Genomic DNA, 22699 nt, shown 5'->3' with positions numbered 1-22699 from the left:
ACCTAACCTAACCTAACCTAACCTAACCTAACCTAACCTAACCTAACCTAACCTAACCTAACCTAACCTAACCTAACCTAACCTAACCTAACCTAACCTAACCTAACCTAACCTAACCTAACCTAACCTAACCTAACCTAACCTAACCTAACCTAACCTAACCTAACCTAACCTAACCTAACCTAACCTAACCTAACCTAACCTAACCTAACCTAACCTAACCTAACCTAACCTAACCTAACCTAACCTAACCTAACCTAACCTAACCTAACCTAACCTAACCTAACCTAACCTAACCTAACCTAACCTAACCTAACCTAACCTAACCTAACCTAACCTAACCTAACCTAACCTAACCTAACCTAACCTAACCTAACCTAACCTAACCTAACCTAACCTAACCTAACCTAACCTAACCTAACCTAACCTAACCTAACCTAACCTAACCTAACCTAACCTAACCTAACCTAACCTAACCTAACCTAACCTAACCTAACCTAACCTAACCTAACCTAACCTAACCTAACCTAACCTAACCTAACCTAACCTAACCTAACCTAACCTAACCTAACCTAACCTAACCTAACCTAACCTAACCTAACCTAACCTAACCTAACCTAACCTAACCTAACCTAACCTAACCTAACCTAACCTAACCTAACCTAACCTAACCTAACCTAACCTAACCTAACCTAACCTAACCTAACCTAACCTAACCTAACCTAACCTAACCTAACCTAACCTAACCTAACCTAACCTAACCTAACCTAACCTAACCTAACCTAACCTAACCTAACCTAACCTAACCTAACCTAACCTAACCTAACCTAACCTAACCTAACCTAACCTAACCTAACCTAACCTAACCTAACCTAACCTAACCTAACCTAACCTAACCTAACCTAACCTAACCTAACCTAACCTAACCTAACCTAACCTAACCTAACCTAACCTAACCTAACCTAACCTAACCTAACCTAACCTAACCTAACCTAACCTAACCTAACCTAACCTAACCTAACCTAACCTAACCTAACCTAACCTAACCTAACCTAACCTAACCTAACCTAACCTAACCTAACCTAACCTAACCTAACCTAACCTAACCTAACCTAACCTAACCTAACCTAACCTAACCTAACCTAACCTAACCTAACCTAACCTAACCTAACCTAACCTAACCTAACCTAACCTAACCTAACCTAACCTAACCTAACCTAACCTAACCTAACCTAACCTAACCTAACCTAACCTAACCTAACCTAACCTAACCTAACCTAACCTAACCTAACCTAACCTAACCTAACCTAACCTAACCTAACCTAACCTAACCTAACCTAACCTAACCTAACCTAACCTAACCTAACCTAACCTAACCTAACCTAACCTAACCTAACCTAACCTAACCTAACCTAACCTAACCTAACCTAACCTAACCTAACCTAACCTAACCTAACCTAACCTAACCTAACCTAACCTAACCTAACCTAACCTAACCTAACCTAACCTAACCTAACCTAACCTAACCTAACCTAACCTAACCTAACCTAACCTAACCTAACCTAACCTAACCTAACCTAACCTAACCTAACCTAACCTAACCTAACCTAACCTAACCTAACCTAACCTAACCTAACCTAACCTAACCTAACCTAACCTAACCTAACCTAACCTAACCTAACCTAACCTAACCTAACCTAACCTAACCTAACCTAACCTAACCTAACCTAACCTAACCTAACCTAACCTAACCTAACCTAACCTAACCTAACCTAACCTAACCTAACCTAACCTAACCTAACCTAACCTAACCTAACCTAACCTAACCTAACCTAACCTAACCTAACCTAACCTAACCTAACCTAACCTAACCTAACCTAACCTAACCTAACCTAACCTAACCTAACCTAACCTAACCTAACCTAACCTAACCTAACCTAACCTAACCTAACCTAACCTAACCTAACCTAACCTAACCTAACCTAACCTAACCTAACCTAACCTAACCTAACCTAACCTAACCTAACCTAACCTAACCTAACCTAACCTAACCTAACCTAACCTAACCTAACCTAACCTAACCTAACCTAACCTAACCTAACCTAACCTAACCTAACCTAACCTAACCTAACCTAACCTAACCTAACCTAACCTAACCTAACCTAACCTAACCTAACCTAACCTAACCTAACCTAACCTAACCTAACCTAACCTAACCTAACCTAACCTAACCTAACCTAACCTAACCTAACCTAACCTAACCTAACCTAACCTAACCTAACCTAACCTAACCTAACCTAACCTAACCTAACCTAACCTAACCTAACCTAACCTAACCTAACCTAACCTAACCTAACCTAACCTAACCTAACCTAACCTAACCTAACCTAACCTAACCTAACCTAACCTAACCTAACCTAACCTAACCTAACCTAACCTAACCTAACCTAACCTAACCTAACCTAACCTAACCTAACCTAACCTAACCTAACCTAACCTAACCTAACCTAACCTAACCTAACCTAACCTAACCTAACCTAACCTAACCTAACCTAACCTAACCTAACCTAACCTAACCTAACCTAACCTAACCTAACCTAACCTAACCTAACCTAACCTAACCTAACCTAACCTAACCTAACCTAACCTAACCTAACCTAACCTAACCTAACCTAACCTAACCTAACCTAACCTAACCTAACCTAACCTAACCTAACCTAACCTAACCTAACCTAACCTAACCTAACCTAACCTAACCTAACCTAACCTAACCTAACCTAACCTAACCTAACCTAACCTAACCTAACCTAACCTAACCTAACCTAACCTAACCTAACCTAACCTAACCTAACCTAACCTAACCTAACCTAACCTAACCTAACCTAACCTAACCTAACCTAACCTAACCTAACCTAACCTAACCTAACCTAACCTAACCTAACCTAACCTAACCTAACCTAACCTAACCTAACCTAACCTAACCTAACCTAACCTAACCTAACCTAACCTAACCTAACCTAACCTAACCTAACCTAACCTAACCTAACCTAACCTAACCTAACCTAACCTAACCTAACCTAACCTAACCTAACCTAACCTAACCTAACCTAACCTAACCTAACCTAACCTAACCTAACCTAACCTAACCTAACCTAACCTAACCTAACCTAACCTAACCTAACCTAACCTAACCTAACCTAACCTAACCTAACCTAACCTAACCTAACCTAACCTAACCTAACCTAACCTAACCTAACCTAACCTAACCTAACCTAACCTAACCTAACCTAACCTAACCTAACCTAACCTAACCTAACCTAACCTAACCTAACCTAACCTAACCTAACCTAACCTAACCTAACCTAACCTAACCTAACCTAACCTAACCTAACCTAACCTAACCTAACCTAACCTAACCTAACCTAACCTAACCTAACCTAACCTAACCTAACCTAACCTAACCTAACCTAACCTAACCTAACCTAACCTAACCTAACCTAACCTAACCTAACCTAACCTAACCTAACCTAACCTAACCTAACCTAACCTAACCTAACCTAACCTAACCTAACCTAACCTAACTCAAAAAAAAAAAAAAAAAAAAAAAAAAAAAAAAAAAAAAAAAAAAAAAAAAACCTAACTCAAAACCTAGCCTAACTCAAACAACCTAACTCAAAACCTTACTTAACCACTGTAATTGCGAAATCGCCACAAGATTCTGAGAAAAACTTTTAACAGCGCCAGAGGGGCATTTATTTACTAGAGCCATCTATCGGTAATACTGTGTAAGCTGTGGCAGATTTTCTTACTATATTTGCTGGCTTGTATTGTATTATTTTTGCATTTAGTTATTCCACTTCTCACTAGGTGGACGTAGTATCTTTGCTTTAGGTATTGTTCCATACAAAAAAAAAAAAAAAAAAAAGGTGATGTCATTCATATAAGGTGTATTTGGGTAATTCCGGATACTTCAGATTGTTAGGTAATTTCGAATATTAACTCTAATATGATGGAACCAAAGTTGATGGACTAAAGAGAACCTGATGATTAAATAATAAAAATTTGATCATTACTAAAACCTATATTATGTCTAAGTTGTACAATAGATATATTTTTTTGCCATTGCCATTTATCCGTCACCTCACCTTTAGGTTAAGTTTCGTTAATCACTATTTAATTTTCTATTGCCTTTAATGTGTGTTTATACTAAAGTTCTTAGCATTATTTTCCCTCTTTTCTTAATGTGAATTATTATGTTTTGTGTCAAAAATTGCTTTACTGTGTTGTAGCCTTAGCATAGTTGTAGTTTTCGCTCCAATATGTTTTCATGATGTGCAATATACATGTTTTGGATGGCATTCCCAACCAAAACCTGTACTGAAAATAATTATTTCATGTAACAAATGTTATCTGTTTTGTGTGCCTAATAAATAAAATAAAAATCCGTCAGATCGCAAACGGGCAGGGAGGCCTCTATCAAAGAGGGGCAAATTACGATTTAAGTATAATTCATCAACATCATTGATGCTTGACTTTTTTAGCGGGATTCTTGTCTCATACAATTAACGCTTGCTTTAAACGTCAACTCCAATGTATTTGCGTAAAAGAATAATAATACACTCAGAGAAAACTATTGCGAAAATAACAAAAAAACGTTGCTAAATAGGAGCCGACAGAGTAAATTTGCGGGCGCAGCAAACTTAATTTTGCGATAAAATATTGCGTAAATGACAAAGCGGAAGCGTTAACTTTGTCAAAAAGCACATAGCGAATTTCACAAAGTCAAGTTTTTCACAATTTTACTCTGTCGGCTCCTATTTCGCAATTTCAACTTTGTGAAAAATCATATAGCTAATTTCACAAAGTCACATTTTCGCAATTTTACTCTGTCGGCTCCTATTTCGCAATTTTAACTTTGTGAATATTCAGCAATGTCGACATTGTGAAATAACGTTGACAATAAGACATAGTAAAAGTGGTGGTTTATAACATTGCTAATTTAGCAAATCTTTACATTGCAATATGAACATTGTTAATCTAACAAATTTAGTTTTTAACAATTTTTCTTTGATGCCTATTCTGTACATAGCTATCTTAGCAATTTTTATTTTGTGGTTTTATCAAGTGAACTTCGTTATATACACAACATTGAAGTTGTAGTTTCAGCAAAGTTGAAAGACAGAATAGAAAAGACAGCAATGTTGACATTGCTAGCCCAGCAGAGTAATATTGAGGGGATAACAATGCTGACATTGTTAGCTCCGCAGTATAATATTGCGGCGATAGCAATGCTGACGTTGCTAGCTCCGCAGTGTAATATTGCGGGGGTAGCAATGCTGACGTTGCTAGCTCCGCAATGTAATATTGCGGCGATAGCAATGCTGACGTTGCTAGCTCCGCAGTGTAATATCGTTAAGATAGCAATGCTAACGTTGCTAGCTCAGCTATGTAATATTGCGAGGATAGCAATGCTGACGTTGTTAGCTCCGCAGTGGAATATTGCGGGGATAGCAATGCTGACGTTGCTAGCTCCGCAGTGGAATATTGCGGGGATAGCAATGTTGACGTTGCTAGCTCCGCAGTGTAATATTGCGGGGATAGCAATGTTGACGTTGCTAGCTCCGCAGTGTAATATCGTGCGTGTAGTTGTTAGCATCACAAGGTATAAATCAATGTGGTTGTGAACACTGTCAACCCCCAAACTTTAGCCGTGCTTAATTCGCAGAGTTCTATTTTGTTATTTTGACAAAGACTCTTGAAGTTGCCAATGTCACAAAGTAAAAAACAATGTTGCGGCGAACATTGCGAACCGCACAAACTTTTACTGTGAAGATTTCGCAGAGTTATCTTTTGTTATTTTGACAAAGGTCCTCAAAGTTGCTAAAACCACAACTCACAAATCACACGTTGTGCAATGAGCAAAGCTAAACTATGTTAAATTCGCATTTTTAACTATGTTATTATGACAAGGCATCGAAAAATTGATAGTTTAACTAAAATTTTATTGTTAGTTTCGCAATAATTGCGTTTCGCAAAAAAAAAGTTGCTGCGCTAGCAAAGGCTAGGTTGTTAATGTCCCAAAGTAGTTTTGTGTTTTTATCAATAATTCGTTCGCAACGTAAAACTGCAGCCTTGTCTCCGGATTTTTCTCTGAGTGTAGGTATCTGGTCTTAATTTTAAATTTCTTTTATCTTCTAAGTAATTTTTATAGCTTTTTTAGGGTTCCGTAGCCAAATGGCAAAAAACGGAACCCTTATAGATTCGTCATGTCTGTCTGTCTGTCTGTCTGTCTGTCCGTCTGTCCGTCTGTCTGTCCGTCCGTATGTCACAGCCACTTTTCTCCGAAACTATAAGAACTATACTGTTGAAACTTGTTTTTTTTTGTTGGTGACAATGGAGAGCATGTTACTGGTCGCCCAGGAGCCTGTCGAGTGCATGCTCAACCACTTCGAGGCCTTTTTCCGGAAATGCTTGCTTAAATTTTGTATAAATTTAGATGACCTAACTTGTCGGTGTCTTCCTGGGACTTCCTTATATGGCTTTTTGTCCAATCCGTGAGTGAAGACTCACTGGGCGCATTCTTGGTCTTCCAGATTCTAATTTTACTTGTGTTCACGCTCAACCGATTGCCGAAGTTTTTAGTACGAGATCTTATCCACCACGTTGCATTTTGGAGACAAAGCAAACCGCTTGGAACAGGTGTTCCTGGGGGTGATCTGAGCTGATTTAGCCCGGTTGCCAAGAGGTCCCCCCCAGCAGGTGGACAAGGTGGGGGGGAGGGGAAGTGCCTCCGGCGCGCCTCACTCTAAATTTGATATTTGCATACATCTAGCAACTATATCAAGTTTGGTGTCTTTTTCGTGTAATTCGAGGATAAGGAATTCATTTCTGTGACTAAATTTTCACTCACCCATACAAAAAATACGAGTTATTCAAAATTCATAAAAAATCTTTACATTTTTTTTTTCGAAAATCCTCTACAGAATTAAAAGTATGACGATTAGCTCTAGGAAAAAAAAACCTGTGAATAGCCCAGTTATCCTACTATACATAATAGTAAACTTGTTAAACATTTTTCTTTTATAACCCTGTTAAAAAAAAAAAAAAAAAAAAAAAAAAAAAAAAAAAAAAAAAAAAAAAAAGTGTCGCGCGGCGTACCTGCATTGTAAGAGCGGTAAGCAGCTTTTAGGATGTTTAAATATGTTTAGATGATTTCTGATAAGTTGTTATGCTTGTGGTTGTAGATAACATTAATAAATTACTTCTGGACTTGATATATATATACACATACAATTTAATTAATTTTTTAAGAAGCAGAAATGTCTGTGACCGATGCTATTATGCTCAGAATAAATTAAAAATTGGAAAATATACTGTCTTGGGTGAGACTTGAACTCCAGACGCCGTGAGTTCAAGTCTCACCCAAGACAGTAATTTTTCCACTTTTAAATTCATATAAATATTGGGAACACTTTCGCCAGTAGAGTTATTATAATTGAGATAAAATTAACATATTTAGTTAAAATATGTCTGGCAAAAAATGCACATAGGTCCGTGCAAATATGCAGTCAAGCGGTAGTCGGACTTAATGGACGGAACCCTTGGAACGCGAGTCCGACTCGCAATTGGCCGGTTTTTTAATGCAGGTGCACCTCCCTGTGAATTTTGTTTTGCAGCGGCAACGAATAAGCTCTAAACAAGCAGCAGCAGCAGCAGCAGCAGCAGCATTAAAAATTAAAGATATCTTATTGATACGGTTTTAACACCCCCTGGCACTGACTAAAATAACCGACTTGGTTTCACATTATATCTCAAAATTTTTTGTAGTAGATTTTTTTTTACATGTAATGTTTTTGATGGGATATTTTTGTCCATATGTTTTATTAATATGTAGTAAGTCTCACCCAAGACAGTAATTTTTCCACTTTTAAATTCATATAAATATTGGGAACACTTTCGCCAGTAGAGTTATTATAATTGAGATAAAATTAACATATTTAGTTAAAATATGTCTGGCAAAAAATGCACATAGGTCCGTGCAAATATGCAGTCAAGCGGTAGTCGGACTTAATGGACGGAACCCTTGGAACGCGAGTCCGACTCGCAATTGGCCGGTTTTTTAATGCAGGTGCACCTCCCTGTGAATTTTGTTTTGCAGCGGCAACGAATAAGCTCTAAACAAGCAGCAGCAGCAGCAGCAGCAGCAGCATTAAAAATTAAAGATATCTTATTGATACGGTTTTAACACCCCCTGGCACTGACTAAAATAACCGACTTGGTTTCACATTATATCTCAAAATTTTTTGTAGTAGATTTTTTTTTACATGTAATGTTTTTGATGGGATATTTTTGTCCATATGTTTTATTAATATGTATGTATGTGTGTTAAAAACGCGTAAGTTTAATGTTTGATTAGTGATCAAACCGAAGCTAAATTGGCTTTGTGTTTATCATATACCTACATAAGCCGTGTCTAAAAATTAGGCAAGCCGGTGGGAATCGAGTTCTACTGCCGGCCCGTCACAGGTAGTTAAATATACCAATTGCAATTTATTTAGAAGCCCTAACTGAGGTTCGATCCTAGTAGGCCTATTAACGGCTTCGTAGTCAGCTTCACTAATAACTAGGCTTCTATATTAACAGCCGTGTTTCACGCTCGCCTCACCGCCTTTACCTGCTGGTCTACACGTGTCATTACTGTAGCATTAAACTATAATTTACTGTAGCATAAAGAGCGAACTAATGTGCTCAAATTATAGAACAAAGGAATAGTTAGGTAATTGGTAATTCTTCATATTAAATTAATTTTTGCTAACTTTCTATTACCTATTTATTATTTGGGATCCATTGTATTTTTAACCGACTTCAAAAAAAGGAGGAGGTTGTCAATTTGTCGGAATCTTGACCATTGCCATATATATAAAGGGTGTTTTTTTTAAAGGTACTTATACAAATTCAAAACACGTTAAAATAAATGTTATATGTCAGTGTAGACACTGCCAGTGACTTGTGGTACGGGTACTGAAGGCTTAGGTAGGTAGGTAGGTACTTGCAGATTATTTTCTTGAATTTTGGATTTTGCTTTATTGTATCATATATGAAGGTACGGGACCACATTTGACCGACCGCACTGCATTTACGTACCTACTATTCAATTGGTGTTAATTACCATCGATTGCCACGTACCTAGGGCGAACCGTAGGGTTATCACTTGTTGCCAATGCCTATACTTACCTAATACACGGAGAGACAGCCTGGAAAATGGTGCATAGAGCATGTTCGGAAAGAGAAGAGTCGTGGAATGTATTGGGCCCCATACATTCCACGACTCTTCTCTTTCCGAACAGACTCTAACAATAAGATAGCAGGCGTCTGGGAACTGTTCATTGGTGGATGTCAGAGACCGCAGGACACTTTTGAAGGATGACAGTGTTAGTTCTGGGTTCCATAGACAAGTAATTATGTATTATTAAATTCGAATAAGTATAATATATGTATAGCAATGTCAAGAGTTTCTGTAGCAAGGATAGTAGGTATAGGAAATGAGCGGTTACTTAAATTTCGTTGTTCTCGTCTCGCTATCATGTATAATTTTCCGGACCTAGCTCTCAGTCTATTGTAGCTTTTAGTTTATTCGCTCGCCTTATGTAGGTACCTCATAAAAAACAATGCCAATCGACCGTCATGAGCAAATGACGATGACGATTGTTATAGTTATTGATATTTAATATAGGTACAAAAAATAAATTAAAATTTCATTAATATTAAATGATTGAGTCATGGCTTTAAAGCGAGTTTTTGAAATGTTGAAGAAGAGGTTCGCTGATGGGTAAGTTAAATAATAAGTACCTATAACTATTATAAGTATACCTACTTAAGTATTCGACGGTGGGTCAACAACGTTCCAGAAAACAGGCGTCTTCTCTGTGGAAATTATAAAATTAACTTTACTAAAACTTTCTAAAAAAACATTAGGTTTGGATGCGCTTGTAAAAGTACGGTTGATAGCGCCTGTAAAAGTCTAGCAAGAAAATTAAGATTTAAAGTCCATTTAGGTACCTATCGTACATTTAGGGTGGAATGTATTAGGTATAGGAAACATGATATATTATTATTGTAGTACATATAAGGAGAGGCATGAGGCATGTAATATGACTCCCCTCCATATTAGGTTAGGAATGTATCCATATACGGAGAGTCATGTAAGATGATTCTCCTCTACATAAGGTATGGAATTTAGGTCAAGCTACTGGACACCTTCCACGTGTAAGTCTCTCCGCCTAAACACGTGTAACCTAAATTCCCTAGGTTTATATATATACTAGTTTTTAATCAATAAATTATAGTATTTACTCGCCACTCCTGTGTTTCACTTCTTACTTGGAGCCCATTCTTACAAGGGTTGTTTATCTGTAACTGTTCTGTTATGTTTCCAGTGACGACGACTCGCCTCTAAACTTCAAGTACATTCTCCAAGTACAGTGGATGATGAGCACCGTAGGGTCGTGGCCACACAAACAGTTCGGTCGGAACACACTCCACGCTGTACTAGCGTTATATAATCTCTCGATAATTGCTGTATTTACCACTATGATAGTTCTTGGCGCTCTCTACTTGAAAAAATACGGAGAGGATATATCGTTTTTCGTTTCAGGACACATATTTTTATGCATGGTTTTCCATATTTTGTGTATAGTAAGTACCTAAGATGTGTGTGACGTGTGGTATTTCTATATGATCGAATTTCGAAACTAAAGGCAGGTTTGTCGGGTACACTTATGAAATGAAAAGCTGTTGCATTAGCCTTATTGAACTTATACTGTGGGACTAGGATGATAAATGTGTGTAAGATTGTCCCATTATCCCAGTTATCATAAAAATTATTTATGTAGGTATTTACTGGTGCAAAAGTTAAGAGACTTTTTATGTTTTTTCTAGATAAGATTATCGTTGACTCAGACTAAAAAGTACCAAGAAGCAATTAAGGATTATTTACTTGAATTTCACCTGTTTTATTTCAAGAATCGATCAGACTATGCTGCTAAGGTAAGTACCCGGTACCATGAGTCACTGACAGTGTCAAATATACGTTAACTCTACGTTATTTACTTTCTAAGATACATCTCGCTCGCACTAACATGCGAGTACGAGCGAGATGCATCGAAAATAAGTTACGTTCTTGATAGCGTTTAATGTCAGTGCCAAACTGGTGGTAGCCACATCGGTATATTATAAATAGTCGTTTAATTTATCTAATGTTATGTTAATTTTTATATTTCATTAGGTTTTACTAATAAAAGATTTTGTTGTTGATTATCATGTAGTTCTTTTTATTAGTTTATTGGTTATTTTATTTCTAAGTTCAACTTAAATTTTAAATTTATGACATTACATTCGGTGTTCCATGCCTAACGGGGCACCCATCTCTGATGGAAAGCCACATACCTACCTATGTCATAGAGAAAAAAATACATAGAGTGCACACTCCATACCAGGGATGTTGCGGATGCCGATTTTTTGACATCCGCGGATGCGGATGTCAAGATAGGTACATAAAAACGTCAACTATTACATTTTAGTAATTTTTATTAAAAAACCGGCCAAGTGCGAGTCGGGCTCGCGTTCCAAGGGATCCGTACATTAAGTCCCACGCACGCTTGACTGCTAATTTCTAATAAGTAGGTTTTTTTAGCTAATGACTAAATTACCTAGCAGTCTAGCACTTAAGCCGATGCTAAGACGTTCCTGTACCAACCTGTTCCACATCCGCATCCGCATTAAATCCGCATCGATTTTATGCGGTATCGAGTAGCGGAACTATCAGTACTGCTACTTGACAATAGATGTAGCACGGACCGGAAAGTCTTATGCTGTTGAGATAAGACTTTCCGGTCGGTGCTAAGTACATCTATTGTCAAGTAGCAGTACTGATAGTTCCGCTACTCGATGCTAGATGTAGACACTGAAATTAATAGTCTGAACTGATGTATGGAATGAGCACTCTTGTCTTAATATATTTCTCTATGCTACTATGGAATTTGACTCTAAATGAAAGCATTTAAACCTAATTTTTAGATAAACACGCAGATTCATATAATATCAGGAATGTTCACATTGTACGTGATATGTCAAATGGCCAGCGGTTGTGTGTTATTCATGTTCATGCCGTGGTACAACAACTATAGCAACGGCATGTTTGGTAAGAACCGACCGGAGAACAGCACGTTTGAACAAGCCGAGTATTTCTACCTGCCTGATTATTATTATACAACTTTAAAAGGTTTGCAGTTTCAGTAAATACCTATGCCGTTTTAAAATATAATATTGATGATAGGGTGCATCGGGGTAAATGCGAAGTAAGTGTTGCTAAAGTATGAAGTGTTTCTAGTTTAGAAGATATTTGCCAGTTTCGAAATTAACCCGCCTTCGCATTTACCCCAATGCACTATATCTATTTTTTTACCCAAATGTATTACCAAAATACTTTAACTAGATTCCTTCCTTATGCTTTTCCAAAAAAACATGGCAATTCTATTTAGGTATTTAATTAATAATAGATTTCATTTACAATAGATATTTACATATCTACCTGTTGAGGATTGGAGAAGGACCAGGCAGAATAAAAAAATTGTTTAAAAATAGAAATGTACTGTATTCTGCCGCTACAAGTACATATAAAAAAAAATAGAAAAATCGGTTGCTTGTTACAAGTTCAAAATTGCATTGTCACAGTCGCTAGATCGAATCTTATAGCCAGAGGTCGCCCCCGTCTCGCCGCAGCCCCCGTTGAAGCCTTGCGTTTCGTTCCAACATGCCCGCCCACGTTGAAAGCTTGGTCTTTCAACTGAAGATTTACTTTTCGACTGGTAGTGGACATATTTTGCTGAACGCACGACGGATGATCCCAGACGACGTCCGGATGTCGGCCACGCGATTGATGCCATCAGATCCAGGGATGACGCTAACGATTCTGCCGAGCTTCCATTTCATTGGAGGCAGGTTGTCTTCTTTGATGACGACCATGGTATCAGTTGAAAGTTGACCCTTGGCTTGCCTCCATTTGGTTCGCTCCTGAAGCTCAGAAACATATTCTTTATACCAGCGAACCCAGTAGTGTTGCCTCAACTGTTCGATCCTCTGGTACCGTGTAAGTCTCAAAGGAGGAATCTCTGTCAGACAGGGAGTCGGAAGAGCTGTGAGTGGTCGTCCGATTAAAAAATGGCCTGGAGTAAGTGGTAGCAGATCAGAAGGATCGCTGGTTAAAGGAGTAAGAGGCCTGGAATTTAAAATTGCCTCTATTTGACACAGTGCGCAATAAATCTCTTCAAACGTTAAATGACAGTTACCTAAGACTCTAACTAAATGGTGTTTAGTAGATTTCACCCCGGCTTCCCACAAACCGCCAAAGTGTGGTGAATATGGTGGAATAAAGTGGAACCTAATGCCGTCATTGGCTGCAGACTCAGATAACGTCTTCGCATGACTGGCAAGAAATCTCTTTAAATCATTGTATGCCCCGACAAACTGGGTTCCATTGTCGGAGTATATGTCAGAAGGTAAGCCGCGGCGACTAACGAATCGCTTCAATGCCGCCATGTAACCTTCTGCAGACAAGTCAGTACATAGTTCAAGGTGTACACATTTCGTTTTAAAACAAACAAAGATCACGATGTATACCTTTATAGTTTGACTACCACGACCCTTTCGAGACGCAGCCAGTATAGGACCGGCATAATCTACGCCAACCACCTCGAAAGGAAAGCCTGGCGTTACTCGCGGTGAGGGTAAGTTGCCCATGAGTGGCGCTATAGTTGCACCGCGCATACGAGTGCACAGGACGCATTTGTAATACGTTGACCTAGCTTGGGTACGACCACCGATTGGCCAATAAGTAGACTTTACGTACGCTAGCATGGCTTGAGGTCCCGCGTGTAACAAAATGATGTGAACGGAATTGAAGTATGTCACCGTTATAAAATGCCCTTTCGGCAAGATAGCTGGATGCTTTTTGTCGAAGTTAAAAGGCCCGTTTCGAAGTCGTCCGCCTACACGCATAAGTCCTTCAGAATCCACGAAAGGATTCAGTTTTGTAAGCGGGTCTTTGGGTTTGAGTAAAGTTTTATTTTTAACATCATCATATGAGTAAAATGATTCTATTTGCGATAATTTTACTAAAGTATTCATAGCCGCCTGAAGTTCTTTAGTGTTAAGAAATCCCGAATTTCTGACACTACCCGGTCGCGCATTATTGATAAACCGTAGAACGTAAGCGGTAACTCGCTTGAGTTTGCTAAAATTGGAATATTTCGTAAGATTCAATTCTGATAGAGGGGATAGTGTAGCTTCGCACGCTACGTTAGCAACGATTACCTCAGCGTTAACTTCATCACTATCCCTGCTCGCGTGGTGATTTTTGGGCCAGTCCTCTTCATCATTACATAGGAATGCTGGACCATTCCACCAAATATCAGCCGAAGCAATTGAACCCGCATCGAGTCCGCGTGAAACCAGATCAGCTGGATTGTCCTTAGTAGGTACGTGTCGCCAAGGCCAACCGCCAGTAATTTCGAGTATATCAGCTACGCGATTTCGTACGAATACCTTGAGTTGGTTTGGTAGCATTCTAAGCCATCCTAACACGATCATGGAATCGGTCCAAAATGTACAACCGTCTGCTTTCATGCGAAGTGATGTTAGTGCTTTTTGGTAAAGCTGTGCTCCGATCAAAGCTCCGCATAATTCCATTCGGGGAATAGTTACCGGCCGAAGTGGAGCTACCCTACTTTTTGCCATGAGTAACCGAGTAACTATTACTCCTGTGTTAGTGATAGTGCGTACGTACAAACAAGCTCCGTACGCAGATTGAGACGCATCCGTAAAAATATGGAATTCCACTCGCGACGCGTGGATTCCTACGACACTACGAGGAATGCATAAGTGGTTTAACTCCGGTAAAGACTTTGTTATACTATGCCACTTTTGGGAAATCTCTTGAGGCACTTCATCATCCCAAGAAACTCGCGAAAGCCATAGAAGCTGAAGTAGGATTTTACCCTGAATGACAACCGGCGATAAAAGACCTAGAGGGTCAAATATTTTTGCTATCGTGGAGAGGATAAACCGCTTGGTTAACTTTTCAGGGATTTTTCCTAAGTCGATAGTGAAATACAAGACATCGGCTCCACTTTTCCAACCTAGCCCTAGCGTCTTACTTTCGTCCAAGTTGCCTAGATTTAGATTTCTAGAATCGTCACTATGTTCATTTATGAGCCTAGCTTCATTTGAACGCCACTTGCGTAAATTCATACCAGCACTTTTAAGTACTGCACTGACCTGAGTTATAATGCTGGTGGCTTCTTGCTCAGTGTCAGACCCGGACAAAAAGTCATCCATGTAAAAGTCATGGGCAATAATTTCAGTGAGTCGAGGGTCCGAGCAGTCCAGTGATAACTGTTTAAGGCACCTAACAGCTAAGAACGGAGCACTGGCCGTACCGTAAGTGACCGTATTTAATTTATATATGCACAGAGGTTCAGATGGATCATTGCGCCAAATGATTTGTTGCAAATACCTATCGTCAGGGTGCACGACTATCCTCCTATACATTTTTTCCACGTCAGCCGTGTACACAAAGCGGTATTGCCTAAAACGTAACAAGATAGCTATGAGATCGTCCTGAATAGTAGGTCCTACATACTGAATGTCGTTCAGCGTTACTCCGGTAGACGTGCGCGCACTAGCATTGAACACGACCCGGAGCTTTGTCGTGAGGCTAGAAAGCCGTAACACGCCGTGAAAAGGCAAAAAGTTTCCTACTATCTCATTGGAAGTAACCTTGGACATGTCTCCCAAAGTCTCGTATTCGTTCATAAAATCTTTGTACATAGGCTTCAATTGCGGCTGCCGTTCTAGTCTGCGCTCTAACGACAGAAAACATTGTTTTGCCCGCTCGTAAGAATCGCCCAACGAAGATGCAGGCTGCTTTAAAGGATACCTAACCATAAACCTACCGTCCGGTAACCGAGAGGTATTTTTAACAAAGTGTTCCTCGCAAGCCCGTTCATCGTTGGTATAATAAGCCGTCGCGGGTTTTATTGTTGCTTCGTCTAACTTCCAAAAACGCGTCAATTCGTCATCTTGATTATTCATTTGAACAAAATTGCAACAAATGTTTTTAGAGTTAGGATTATGCGCATCACGCCCAGACACTACCCAACCTAGCTTGGTCTCATAAACGGTGGGCTTGTTTCGTCCCAATTTAATTCTATCGTAGCCTAACAATTCCCAAAAGACCTCGGCGCCAAGAATAATATCGATAGCTGCCGGCGAGTGGAACTTAGGATCAGCCAAGACTAAATGTTCAGGTATGTCTAACATTGATACATTTACCTTTTCCAAAGGTAAGTCGCATGTAGCTTGTGGAACTACGTAAAATGACCTTTTCATGCTAAAACTTTTGTCAAACAAAGATGAAAACCTTGCGTCACATAATTTATGTACGCTCGACTTTATATTTTGAATACCAGTTAAAGACGCATTTACCTCCCTAATAGGTAAGTTAAGTTTTTTGCAAAAGTCAGCTCTAATAAAATTGGGTGAAGACCCGTTGTCCAAAAATGCGCGTGCTATATGTGGTTTACCGTCGCGATCATGTACTTCTACTAGCGCAGTAGACAGTATGACTTGACCTTCCAAAGCAGGATGGGCCGGCAACGTAACGCTCATGACGCTGCTGTTAGAACTGCAGCCGGGTTCCGGTTCGGACTCGTCGTGCTCGCTCGGACTGCTGGGAGTCACTTCTATCGCCGGCATTGCTACTGGAGCCTTCGACGGCAACCTATCCACGTGTATAAGCGAGTTATGACGTAATGAACACGACTTGCACGGACCACGCCTACAATACTTCGCTATGTGCCCGGGTTTTAAGCAATTCAAACATACTTTCATCCCTTGAACCTTATCTGCACGTTCTTTATTAGATAACGCGAGAAAGTCGGGGCACTCAAATAACCAATGACCACGCTTACATAACGGACATTCATATGTAAAAAGTGGGCTACTCACAGTGTCGGTTTGACGTTCATCTAGTCCTACGAAACATTTTTCCTTTACCCGTCGTACGGCGGAGCGCGCGTGCGCCGCGGGGGCAGCGCCGGCGCCGGCGGCGAGCGGCCAGGACGCGCGACGCCCGGGGCCCTCCATCGCCATGGTTTCCAATAGATCCGCACGATCGCTGAGGAAATGTATGATAGCATCGAAAGTAATTGTTTCGCAACTAGGCACAAACTCCTCCCACTCTCGTCTAGTAACATTGTCAAGTTTTTGACATATTATATACACTAATAATGTGTCCCAATGGGTGGTTGGTTCATCAAGGGTCGCTAACGCACGTATATTTTTACATATCGTGTCAATAAGATGCCGAATAGCTGTTGATGACTCCTTGGTAATTGGGGTTATATTAAATATGGCCTTAATATGATTATTCACTAATAACCGCTTATTATTGTATCTGTCGCATAATAATTGCCAAGCTATTTTATAGTTACTACTAGACAATGCCAATGATTGTACAATTACCGCGGCACTGCCTTCTAATGAAGCCCTCAAATAATGAAACTTGTTTACATCATCGATGGAGTCGTCATTATTTATCAAACTATCAAATGTGTCGCGAAACTCAAGCCATGTATCATACGAGCCTCCAAATTTGGGTAAAGAAATGGTAGGTAACTTACATTTTACATGTGGATGACGCCGTGTATTGTTGTCGGAACCCCCATCGCTAGGCGCGACCTTGGTATGCATGTTTACCAATTCCTTGGCCGCCGCGACTGACGAGTAGTACAAATCCTCGAAATCAGACCTCTCGTCCAACTGGGCCTCGTCATCCTCGACCATATACTCCAACTTGGTTTGAATCTCGTCATACGTGTTGTAAACACATTCTAATTTAGCAATCCGAAGTTGCAGTTCCGTCACCTGAGCCGCACACAATGCTTTTTCGGCTAACTCGCGTATATAACCTGAAAATTTAGTTAATCGCGACTTAATATGGCCCCTCTTTTTAACTAACTCTTTAATCAAGGCTTCATTCATCTTAAATTGCACTAAGTATTTACCTTCTTAGCACTATAAACACTCTGTTCCACCAACAACACCAGCACAATGAACTGAGAACGTAAACTAAAACACTTTCTTACGAATTTAATGTTAATTACTCCGATGTTGTTTACTATAAGCAAGCCGGCTGAGTTATGGCGATAAGTACCTATGTCGACCGGGCGTACCGTTAGATATGGCAAAAAAACGTTTAGGTATCAGCGCTCGGACGATGCACTTATTATGCTATTATGTAATTGAGATTGATTTGTGTTTTAAAGTATGATTTATTTGTATAGTAGTTTTAAATAGGTTACGGTTATTGTTTAAAGGCCTAATATATTGTTTTTAAGTATAAGTTTCTTTCTAAATTGTGTCAAATAGAGGAATATTGTTGAAAATTAGCTATTAATGATTCTTACGTAAATGATTGAGAGATATTAAGGAACGGACTCACTTTTAGCTCCTCTTAACCTGTTCACTCCTTATCGACGTCGTCGGATTGTAGTTTTCCGGAATAATGGTAGAACAGTTGACCACTTCGTAGCTGATGGATGAAGATATAGCCGCCTCGGGATGTTTCAAGCTGCACTCCTCACTGGAAAGCCGGTATGTTGGATGCGCAGGAAATATGCCACACAATGCGTTTCTTCTTTTTCTCAGCCGTAATGGCGGTCCTTGGTCCTTAATATCTCGAAGCTCGCTGATTCAAATAATTATCTGGCATCGAAGACCATGTTGAGGATTGGAGAAGGACCAGGCAGAATAAAAAAATTGTTTAAAAATAGAAATGTACTGTATTCTGCCGCTACAAGTACATATAAAAAAAAATAGAAAAATCGGTTGCTTGTTACAAGTTCAAAATTGCATTGTCACAGTCGCTAGATCGAATCTTATAGCCAGAGGTCGCCCCCGTCTCGCCGCAGCCCCCGTTGAAGCCTTGCGTTTCGTTCCAACACTACCTGTTATCAATTGCCGACGAAACCTAATGTCACCCACCCGCATTTTATCTTTATCCACATGTGAGGTGAAGTAATCAATGCAAATTTTGAGTGCAGTTGTTCAGACCTATTAGGATTAGGTATATGAATAACCTTTAAAAGAACCACTAATATATGTAGCTTCTGTTCGTACCTACAGGTTACTGGATATTATTCACGTTTAACTGTGTCACATCTTACATCGCTACTATTGGCCTATTCGTGTTCGACCTTCTGATTTGTTTGATGGTATTCCAAATCTGGGGCCACCTTAAAATTTTGAGACATAACTTGTTAAATATTCCGCTGCCAGAAAATGCTAGAAGTGGCATGTATTCTAAAGAAGAAAATAATCAAATCCGATTATTGTTGAAGGAAATTATCATCCATCACAACTTGATTATAAAGTAAGCTACTTATTTACCTTAATTAATTTAATTTTTATGCTCTGTGACTAGGTTACACTAGGTATGTAAAATTACCATGTGCCCACCGCCCAGTTTGAGATTTGAGTGATAGATATCTATAGTAGATACACATACCTATAAATATAATATGTGCAGGTAAATAGGATAAAGGAGCCATTTATTTACAGATTCGTGGACAGGTGCACAGATGCATTCAGCGAGTACCTGTTCACGTTCTACCTGTTCATGCAGTTCGTCACCTGCGTGTTGCTGTTGGAGGTGTCGTCACTCACGGCGGAAACCCTGGTCAAATATGGCCCCTTGACCATTGGGATGCATCAGCAGCTAATTCAAGTCTCTATACTATTCGAAATATTGAATACTAAGGTACTTGAATACTAAATAAATACCCATACTCCTATAAAATATTACATACTTAAACTACATTAAAACTGAATATAGGGAATAAATAAATTTGTGTTTTCAAGTACTTATTCACACCAGAGTCACGTTTATACATTATAGGTATAGGTATATATAGGTACATTATAAACTGTAATAGATGTCATATTCCTACTAAAGAACGTGATCAAGCGGAATCCAACCATCTTCTTCAGCTTCCGCGGCTAACGTACAAGGAATATAAACCAGAAGTAGGTAGGTATAACATTTCAAACTATGAAAGAGGTCGCATTAGGGTTGTCAGATCAAATGACCCCATTAATCTACTTTTGTCGGGAGAAACAAAAAAAAACAAATTAAACCAAATATTAGATTTAAAAAGAAGCGGCCAAGTGCGAGTCGGACTCGCCCATGAAGGGTTCCGTATTTAGGGGATTTAAGACTTATTAAAAAAAACTAACTAGATCTCGTTCATACCAATTTTCGGTGGAAGTTTGCATGGTAATGTAGGTACATCATATATTTTTATTAGTTTTATCATTCTCTTATTTTAGAAGTTACAGGGGGGGGGACACATTTTACCACTTTGGAAGTGTCTCTCGCGCAAACTATTCAGTTTAGAAAATGATATTAGAAACCTCAATATCATTTTTGAAGACCTATCCATAGATATCCCACACGTATGGGTATGATGAAAAAAAAATTTTTGAGTTTCAGTTCTAAGTATGGGGAACCCCCAAAATTAATTGTTTATTTTTTCTATTTTTGTGTGAAAATCTTAATGCGGTTCAGAGAATACATCTACTTGATCAACTTTCAACAGTATAGTTCTTATAGTTTCGGAAAAAAGTGGCTGTGACATACGGACGGACAGACAGACGGACAGACAGACAGACATGACAAATCCATAAGGGTTCCGTTTTTTGCCATTTGGCTACGGAACCCTAAAAAACAACAACATTAACTAGAGTACTTCAAACTATAAGTATCCCTGGGACATTTTTAAAAGTAAATTTTAGGAGGTCAATACCTGAATATAATAGATCATACTGAGCAACTTTATTAACAATGGGACTAGCCTCAAATTCGCAAAAAAAATCTTTGCTCCTTCACACATTGATCAGATAGGTATTCGATGTTTTCATGGGAGACCCAAAAATTGTTTCGTGATTACGGGTCGTACTTATATTTATTTTCAGAGCGAGCAGCTAATCGACGCCGTATATGCCACACCATGGGAACAGATGGACAAGCGCAACCGAAAAACGGTGATGTTCTTGATGCACAAAATCCAGAGGCCCGTCAGCCTGAAGGCTGCTAAGATGGTACCGGTGGGAGTCAACACTATGTCCGCGGTAAGGCTGCTCCCCTCTATTAGTCTCTCTGTATCTCTCTGCTGGGCCTCGTCTTTGAAGGCCTGATAGAAGATGGAGAAGACGAAAATAATTGTATTCAGCCTGCTTACTATATAATTAAAAGACTTTTCACCACACCAGCTGGTAAAGGCTCTCTTGATTGTTCCAATACTGATAAAATAGTTGAATTTTATTCACATGTGAAGCAAAGTAATCAAATGCAAATTTTAAGTTGTTTTCTTATGTTTGCTTATATAATTGACTTTTAAATGATAAATATTTTTTCTACTCCCGTACTTTTATTTGTCATATATATAAAGGGTCGTGCACACATCTTTAAAACCCTACCTTATAGTTGTCAAGACAAGTCTTTAGTCTATTCCCTAAAATCGCATTTGTGCATACCTACACGCATTATCTTTTTGTCCACTTTTCGATACTTCCGTGTAATGACCATTTAAAAATATTGTATGAAATAGGCTATAAAAATATTGCCAACCTTATTTTAAATGTCATCTCTGACAAATGAGTGAACCATAGACATTTAAACAACGGTTGCATAAAATACTATAATAACATTAATTTTGAATCGATTACCTATCTTTGATTTTGTTTGATACTTTACAGTTAGTATTTTCCTTGTCTTTGTGTGGTAAAATATGTTGTGTTTCACTCGGTGGCAAATTTTCGTGATTTGAAACCCTCGCAACGCTCAAGATTCCATTTTTCGAACCACTCGCTACGCTACGTGGTTCATATTTGAAATATTTCGCATGCACGGTATCAATATTAGCACGAGCTTGTCCCCCTTGAAAAACAAATAACTATTAACTAATATATGTAAATAAATCTGTTGTTTTAACTGTGTCACTCGAGTAACATGTCAGCGACCTTGACTCGGGTCTTCCATGTAGCTAGGTAGATCTAAGAGTGCAGAGTTCGCGTCAGAACGTAAACTTACGGGTAGTTCTTTAGTTGAATTGTTCAAAATTTAGATACTAACACTGATTTAAGCGTCACCATTTTTACACATTATTATTTATATCAATAAAAGATTAGAAATGGAAAATACAGCTAAAATATATTTTTATTTAAAAAACGAAACAATGTTTACTCTTTTATATATTATAACTTGATGTGTAAGAAGTACCCTACCCTTAATATTATCTTACTTAACTAGGATTGTGTTCCAGGTTCTGAAAACTACGTTCTCGTTTTACATGGTGCTGAAGGCTTTAGCTAAAGAACGATGAATCTGGCAGGAGCGGCGGCGGGGAGGGGAAATCATTTGCTAACACATTTTACACATTCCAAAGCCTTTATCGACCACACTTATGGGGGAAACCAAGAAAGGTTATAAAATTGGGCATATATTTATCTCTTATACTTCATTGCTTTCACCATATTTCCACGGTTTCTTATTTTTAGTGCAACACGAGTACCTAATACCTAC

The 22699-nt window shown here is 38.9% G+C and overlaps 2 protein-coding genes across 2 annotated transcripts; one reads left to right on the top strand and one right to left on the bottom strand.

Annotated features, from left to right (window-relative positions):
• The first annotated feature begins 9779 nt into the window (after window positions 1-9779).
• On the top strand, window positions 9780-22499 carry LOC134650140 (uncharacterized). Its single transcript, XM_063504997.1, has 8 exons — window positions 9780-9829; window positions 10437-10695; window positions 10939-11046; window positions 12076-12280; window positions 19243-19489; window positions 19678-19876; window positions 21091-21246; window positions 22440-22499. Exons 1-8 carry the CDS (start codon window positions 9780-9782, stop codon window positions 22497-22499), a joined length of 1284 nt encoding a protein of 427 aa, XP_063361067.1.
• LOC134650128 (uncharacterized) lies at window positions 12749-18323 on the bottom strand. Its single transcript, XM_063504968.1, has 2 exons — window positions 18123-18323; window positions 12749-18026 (listed from the first exon to the last, which is right to left on the bottom strand). Exon 2 carries the CDS (start codon window positions 17899-17901, stop codon window positions 12853-12855), a length of 5049 nt encoding a protein of 1682 aa, XP_063361038.1. The 5' UTR covers window positions 17902-18026; window positions 18123-18323; the 3' UTR covers window positions 12749-12852.
• Window positions 22500-22699: the final 200 nt, after the last annotated feature.

This window comes from Cydia amplana, chromosome 8 (assembly GCF_948474715.1).
Source record: "Cydia amplana chromosome 8, ilCydAmpl1.1, whole genome shotgun sequence".
Classification (NCBI taxonomy): domain Eukaryota; kingdom Metazoa; phylum Arthropoda; class Insecta; order Lepidoptera; family Tortricidae; genus Cydia; species Cydia amplana.
Note: the sequence above shows the minus strand (reverse complement) of the source record. Positions and strands in the feature narration are given on the sequence as shown.